This window comes from Ptiloglossa arizonensis, chromosome 3, assembly GCF_051014685.1.
Source record: "Ptiloglossa arizonensis isolate GNS036 chromosome 3, iyPtiAriz1_principal, whole genome shotgun sequence".
NCBI classification, from domain to species: Eukaryota; Metazoa; Arthropoda; class Insecta; order Hymenoptera; family Colletidae; genus Ptiloglossa; species Ptiloglossa arizonensis.
In genome coordinates, this window is record NC_135050.1 from 3756776 (window position 1) to 3764536 (window position 7761).

At 27.4% G+C, this 7761-nt stretch overlaps 1 protein-coding gene and 1 long non-coding RNA gene across 3 annotated transcripts; one reads left to right on the plus strand and one right to left on the minus strand.

Annotated features, from left to right (window-relative positions):
- Nucleotides 1–1458: 1458 nt before the first annotated feature.
- Nucleotides 1459–4798, plus strand: Ndufv3 (NADH:ubiquinone oxidoreductase subunit V3). 2 transcript variants are annotated; one of them, XM_076306470.1, is made up of 4 exons: nucleotides 1459–1617; nucleotides 1726–1852; nucleotides 3834–4025; nucleotides 4523–4788. In XM_076306470.1, the coding sequence occupies exons 1-3, from the start codon at nucleotides 1582–1584 to the stop codon at nucleotides 3977–3979; spliced, it is 309 nt and encodes a 102-aa protein (XP_076162585.1). In that variant the 5' UTR covers nucleotides 1459–1581; the 3' UTR covers nucleotides 3980–4025; nucleotides 4523–4788. The 2 variants fall into 2 exon arrangements, with proteins under 2 accessions (XP_076162585.1, XP_076162584.1); XM_076306469.1 differs by having other exon boundaries at nucleotides 3834–4798.
- LOC143144241 (uncharacterized) lies at nucleotides 2564–5689 on the minus strand. Its single transcript, XR_012991380.1, has 3 exons — nucleotides 5550–5689; nucleotides 3340–4597; nucleotides 2564–3231 (listed from the first exon to the last, which is right to left on the minus strand). It is a non-coding gene; the product is annotated as an uncharacterized LOC143144241 (long non-coding RNA).
- Between the last annotated feature and the right edge of the window lie 2072 nt (nucleotides 5690–7761).

The window sequence follows — 7761 nt, forward strand, 5'->3', positions numbered from 1 at the left end:
TTCAGTGTCTGTCACGGCTCTCGACGCTCAACTCCTCTTATTCTTTCACTTCCTGTTTTTTCTGTGGTAGTCGTTGTCAACAAAATGCCGATAGATATCTAAAGGCTGGTCCACCATAAATGTGAACTTTGATCTCGAGGCTTTCACATTCATCGCGGGAATACTGTACTAAACCGAACCAGTTTTATATTTACGAAAAAGTGTTTTGGCGTCTGTTAAAGATATAGAAACAGAATTGTATAATTCTGGTTATTACAAGTAAGAAGAGAATCTATATATGGCATTATTTTTTTTACGGGAATAAGGCAAACATTTCTATTTGACAACCACAATGACAATTACAATAGTTTTTCAATTAATATATCAGTGCAGAATGTATAAAAATCTGTAAAACACTTAATACATTACTTTATTAAATACATTGTATTGAAAAATAGTTTATTTATATATCCTATAAATTCTAAATTTAAAATCTTTCTAAATTGAAGGTATTTGAGTCTTACTTATATACAATAACGCATAAATTTTTACTTTTAGATTTATTTTTATACAACAATCTAATGTTGTTTGTCCATAATTTTTTATTTTAAAACTTAAATGATTGTACCCTAGATACGAGTACACATACATCTTATCAATCTCGTGTCACATAGTAGTACACTTTATAATTTCTAGAGAACTTGGATTTTAGGCACTCCATTGAAACATAATTGTCACAAACAAACTAAAAATATTATGCTGTGATGAGCTTCGAACAGTGTCAATACCGTTGATATAAAGTACTCTTCTTTCTAGATTTATTCGAATAAAACTTTATTTGGAAAATTTATTTAAAATATTAATTGAAATGTTTTCCGAAGAAGGTTTTATTCGAAATTTTATCCAAATAAATTTTTATTCGAATAATGGCTAACTCTGTTCTGTACTTTGATAACCAAACAACGATTTAAAACAATCTCACTGATTCGTTGTTTCTCTGCAAAATTGTATCACATACGTCTCTCTGATAGGTCCGATGTATAGTATGTTGAAACACGAAAAGATTTAACAAAAGGTAAAAAAGTCATCATTGTTTCTTTTTTAATACAATATTGTTGTCTTTGCCCTGTGTGACCTAATATTTTTATTGTAACAATTATTAAATTATATACAGAAATTATTTAAGTTCCTATTTTAAGAATGTTTTAATTAATATATTGTTATTTCGTGTTTATCACATATTTTTTTATTGGTATTACTTTATTTTATATCTTTATAGATTTCTCTGTTTAATTTTTTTACTATAGAACTGTAATTGTTATAGAAAAATAATACTTTGTATAATTTCTATTGTATTTATAAATTCATAACTTAGTAACCGGTATTTCATCTGCACAAGTCATGTAATTTGGTTACTAGAATCTTTCGTCTCGCTGAATGAAGTAGGTACTTATAGTTATGTCAATGTATCCTACCAATAAGAATAAACCCAAATGAACCTGAACAAACTTCAGTTCAAGTTACAGTCACATTCTTATATAAATATCTAGAATTATTACCGTTTTGAATCTACAGTTGAATTACTAATATTATTGTACCAAAATGTTGCGTTTAATTCCGCATCAAATTCTAGTACAGGTACACAAACAAATTATTGTAGTTTCAACTTGTTTTAAAAAATTCATTTTGGATCTTTCCTTATTAAATTGTTTCATTGATTTGAAAATGATGAATTAATTATTTTAGAAAGGAAATTTAATGCCATTACAATCTTTTTGCACAAAAAGAAAAGCAACAAAAACACGCAATCAATCTAGTGCGAATCTACATGCTACAGGACTTAGTGACAAATGTGTTAAAATACCAAAAACACGTAAGACATGAACGTATTTACTATGTAATAATTGTTGTATATATACAATAGTCATTATTAATTTGTTTGAATGTTTGGTTTCGGAAATAACTATCATTATTGATATATAAATATTAGGTTATCCCATAAGTAATGTCGTCTCGTATCGTATTTTAAATAAACACTTGAATCGCATCTCGGCGATGTGTTTATAGAAACTTCTGTCTATATAGTTTAAAGAATTTGATTGACATTTTTCATTTGAAACAAAATTTTTAAATGAGCGTGTGCGAACTTCATTTGCGGCATTGTATGCTATATGAATTTAAAAAAGGTAATACAACTACGGATACAGTTAAAAACATTTGTGAAGTGTATGGTGAACATGCTTTGAATTTGAGAAAGTGTCAAAAATGGTTTTCCAAATTTCTTAAGTCCTTTTTATTTATGATAGAATTTAGTAGAACTGCCTGTCAAATTTATAATTGTATTAAGAAAATACTATTATTATTTTCTTTCTGTGAGCAGCAAAATTGAGAAAATTGGTCCAGAAATTGCCACTTTCTTTTTTATTAATTATTTGAAAAAATTATTCTAAGGTAATAAAAGTATAAATGTGAGGTAAACATCATTTTTTATTAAAAACAGTAAAATGAAATAAGTTTAAGATAATACATAGATTTTAACACATCCACTACAATATAATCAAAAATTTAATATGTGGTATATTTTAAAATACGGAATGCATATTTCTGCATCATAATCTTTATTATAAAATTACATTTTTCTCTTAATACATAATCCAATATAAACAAAGGATTGATAAATGTCATGTATCAATGCCTGAGTATTCTTTCAATGAATCTGATGTCTGCCTTTGTCATTCCTCATATTTTGTTTCATAATTCTCTTCCTTTTTCTTAAAAGAAGACAAAAACATCATATATGTATTCTAATGATACTACAAAACACAAGTGCCCAAACACAAGTGAGATACATCAGCCTGAGACAGTTACAGGCTGAACAACCTGTGCGACTGTCACAGGTTGGCCTTAAGAAATTTAATATTAAAGAAATATTGTTTTGAATTTTTAACATAAAATACTACAACAAATATATTTTCTTTTATCTAGTATTAAATGATCTGTCTCTTACATATTGCTTAATCAGAATAGTATTGCTATCTAGAGGACTGTTCTGTATTGGAATTTTGCACGTATACAGTGATTTACACATTCGTTTACATGTTTTCAATGTACTCCTTTTTGTCAAATTACATTAGTAATTCTTAATGGGGTCTTCTACCATAGAAATTTAAAAAAATCGATTATTTTTTGTATTTTCATCCTGTTATATATACCATTGTATGTTATTTTTTCCAGCATTAATATTCTTCTTTTCTACAATAATCTCCATTAATATTGTTTTTCTTAATCCTTGTCTTATTGCAAATAATGTAAATGGTTTGATGAATTGACTATCTTATCCACTATTTCAAATGTACTAACTTGTTCTAATGCTTCAGAGCTACTGCTCAAAGTAACCACCACCAGCTTCGATAAATGTATGAATGTGTCATATCAACGATTCTCTATGTTTTCAAATAAGTCGGGTATTGTACAAGGATTTGACAGCAGCCTTTATTAATACAGTAACATATTGTTTCAATATTATGAACCGGTGTTCTGTATCCAAAAAATCGGTAATCCAAGTAGTATCTAGCAAAATTTATGTTGTATGTATCAGATACGCGGAAAGGATTATTGTAACATAAAATAAGCTCTTCCTCTTCTTTATTTAGTTCATTTATTTTTGTAGTCATATTTCTTGTATCATTCCTGTTGTACACTGTCCATTTATAATTGCTCTCATTATCATTCTATAAATACGCAAGTAATTTGCAACAATTTATGAGAATCTTATATAAAATAATTATCCTTTATCTTATTATTCTTATTATGAGTGTTCTTGGCATACAATATCTTCAAATTTCATTTTACAGCTGTAGGTCCTGGTGCTGCTAAGGATAAAGAATACAAAAATCCAGAATATTTTTGTTATCATGTAAATACTTTTGGAGAAGCAGAAGTAGAACTGGAAAAATATAGATTACCAGCACCATCTAATAAAGTACCTTTTAGACAATAAATAGACTTTACTTTGATATTTTCCTTTGTGAAAAATGATGTAGCAGGTAATATAATATAATTACTAGAATAAATTATATTAAGCAATCAAATTATGAAATTTTTAACTTCTCAACAATAAAAACCAATAATATAATACATTAATAAGAAAAAAATATTTTGCATATATGTTATTAAATTAACTTACAGCCAGATACATATGTTATTTTAATATTAGATATTGCAAATACAAAGTAGAATATGTTACATAAAGAGAAAACTAAAATTCTATGTATTCAATATAAAAACAAGTCTATATAACTAATTAACAATGATGTACAAATAAGGAAAATAGGTACACTAGCAATAAATAGTGTAAAATACACTAGTTTAAATATTTATTAGAAATTTGTTTACAATTTTCTTTAATTATTTTTTCATTAGATTTTAATGATAATTTTACCTTATTCTTAGTCCAAGGTCAATAGTTTAGCAAAAAAAAAATTGAATTTTTTATTGTTATCCCAAGTACGCTGGAATCAGAAAAAGCTTTTAACTGTTGTAGCTACAGGTCCAGCTTACCGGATTATGACGAAGATCTTGAGTTTGAATCGGCTTTCGTGCCCACAAATTTTCATTCCTAAGAAAAATAATAAAAAATAGTATAAAACACTTTCCACTGCTGTAGTGTAACATTTTTATAAGTTTGTTATATCTGCATATATTATTTCGATTATAATACAATCCGAAACTTTTATAGATAATTCTACGTGTCAAAATAAAGCAAAAATAAAAAATGATGGAAGTATGTTTGAGGCTTTGTATTCGAGTTATTAATTATTAAAAATATATATTAAAGGAGTCAGAAGTAATAAACTTGTACTATTGTCGGTAAATACGTATGTTTCTAACAGTTTCTTTCCTATATAACTCATTTAGATATAGGTGAGTATAATAAATGCATAATATCTCTGTGTAAAAAAGTTCCCAGATGTTACGTGGGACATTCATGTCATAATGGTTTTGTTTTTAATACCGGGGATTTTTCCTCATAGGAAGGAAGTTAATATTTTGTTGTTTTCGATATTGTCTAAAGAATACAAACTATCAAAGTTGGTAGTTTTTACTAATTTTTATAAAAATGGCTTGTACAAAAGAATAGTTTAAAAAATTTAAAAAAAAATACTTTCATATTTTGTATTCTGTCCTATTTCGATTGTGCGTTTTTCATTTGCAACAGCTCTATAATTATGATCAGGATAGGCCGACATAAACATTGTGTTCAGCGATTCAATAGGCACACTGATTATTTTACCATTTTCTCATAGAATTTAAAGAAATCCAATGCCTTTTATATTATAAACATATATAATTATGAAATCGTACAATTGCATGTTGTAATTGTAACCTTTTTTCTATTTTCTTTATAATAGTAAGCACAATCATTGCTCGATAGAAACCACGAGAAGCTGAATGATTTTAGACATCAGAAAAAGGAAAAGGTATGATAGTATGGGTAAGATAATATTATAAATTTAAATTAATATCGTTAAAAGAAAATAACATTTAAAGTTTTATATTGAAAAACCTACCCTAACCCTACAATAATGCAATGAAATAGAATTTCTAGAACACCCGTTAATTCATCACTTATCACTATAACGTTACAGTACGAGTTATGCCAGCTACAGCATTAACTATATCAGTTCAAGTTCAATTCTTAAATGCTAAGTTCACCCACTATTCGTCTTCTAGGATTTTTTCTAGTAACTCTGTTATCCAAGAGATACACCTGCTTAAATATTGCTGGTCAATTTAGGGAAAGATCACCATGTCCAAGCAGTGATACCAAGCGAGAACTTTTACAACCACCTTTCGAGAATAGGAATAATAGTGGGTAAATTACTCCTCCACTGCTCTACGTTCGACGTATGTGTACTAACGTAGCATCAGGACGCCAACGTCCACGTGTGGTCCGTGTTGTTAGCCTGTTAGTACTATTTCCCCACTTTCACACACAATTGAAGGAGAAATTCCTAGAAGTTCTTCTCGCCTGACATCACTGGTTCCAAGTTACTTTTTTTCTTTCACACGTGTAACTGAAGCGCGCTGTGCAAGATACATGCGTAGCAGCATTTTAAACCATGCAAAATGTCTAACTTATAAGTGATATGTCATTTAAATTATTGTGACATAACAAAACTTTGGCAATAGATCATAAGTAAAATATAGAAAGGTTATTACTTTAAGGGTTAAACTATTATTTATTAAAAATATTCACATACACACATATATAAATTGCTATGAAATACCGGTACTGTACAATAATTTTGTAATAGGTACAATATAAAATACATAATTAATTTCGTTGTAGGTTACTATCCTGGATCATTCTGGAAAAAGAATAATTATTATTTGATTACGTAATACCAATGCAATTACCAACACATAATCTGCTACCATACTTCCACTTTATACTTCCAGGAATTTATAAATATTGCAAAAAACAAAGTAATCGACCGACTTTATTGGATATTAAAAATATACAAATTACATGTATAATATGCAGTTTTGAATACACTCTATATTATACATATTTTAATATAGAAACTTTAATACATACTGTGTGTTCTCTATATTTTAATATATTGTAAATTGTAATATATACGGTATGTTCTTCATATTTTGAAGTATTATGCTATGTGGTGAATATTTTAATCTATTTTTTACATTCAGATGTATTAAATATTAAAGATATATAATATTATTATATATATAATTTATCTAAAATATTGAAAATATTAGTTACATGTATTGGAATTAATTCTGAAAATATAATAGGATATTTTTAATAAATAAAAGTTTAATCTTTAAAGAAATAACCTATCTTATACTTCATATATCGTGATTTATTGCTCGAGTATTGTCATTTCATAAAGATTTATGTGATATATCATTTATAAAGTATATATTTCGAAAGATTGAGAACGATAAATAATATGATTAATAATATAATGCTCCTGTGCATTTATGTTGTATAGTACGTACAAGAGCGAACTACGAAGGAGGAAGGCTGGCCGTAGGATGCTGATTTTTCCCTCAAATAGACGGAATTCTTTTATCTACAGTAGTTATGATCTATTCTGTCATAAGTCAATTAAAATTATAATCGATGGTCAGTTCATGCTCGATAATATATAAATAATTTTTTTTATATGCATTTTATAATAAACGTGTATTTAATATCTTGATATTTACAGAAGTAAGAGTTGATCTTTATTATATTAATTTGAAATAAAAAGGTTTCAGTATGTTAGGATTCCGAAGAGTTAATTAGGTACATATATATCGGAACAGAAACACGATTATTGGTGATAGTAGCTTAACTACTTTTAGACACTATGACCATGACTTTTAAAAATATCATGCACATTTACTAGATATTATAAATTTAGACGAGGTAAGCAGTACCGTATTTTGTGTGATCGTAACAGATTATTTAATTAGCCACACACGTATGACGTTACATATATTGGACTTCTTCATATTTTGTGAACTTTTTTGAATTTGAAACTTTTTCATTCGAATGACGGAACCAGTGTCGTTGGAATCCGCAAATGAGGTTTGTGACGACGAAAACAATAATGTGTATACTTAATGTTATGGAAATCAGTTTTTGCGTGTTCAATATTTAAATAAACTTTTTATTTTAAGTTACGTAAAACGGATGTTATATTTAAAAAGTTATTTCAATATCTTTCCCTCCTTTAATTTATATAAATTATATTTGCATGTATTTATAAC

Excerpts from the sequence above, each read along its gene's own strand:
- Ndufv3 (XM_076306469.1), top strand. The coding sequence starts at position 1,582 with ATGTTGCGTTTAATTCCGCATCAAATTCTAGTACAG. Across the intron at positions 1,618-1,725 it reads CGCATCAAATTCTAGTACAG|AAAGGAAATTTAATGCCATT; the intron begins GTACACAAACAA and ends TAATTATTTTAG. Across the intron at positions 1,853-3,833 it reads TGTTAAAATACCAAAAACAC|CTGTAGGTCCTGGTGCTGCT; the intron begins GTAAGACATGAA and ends TTCATTTTACAG.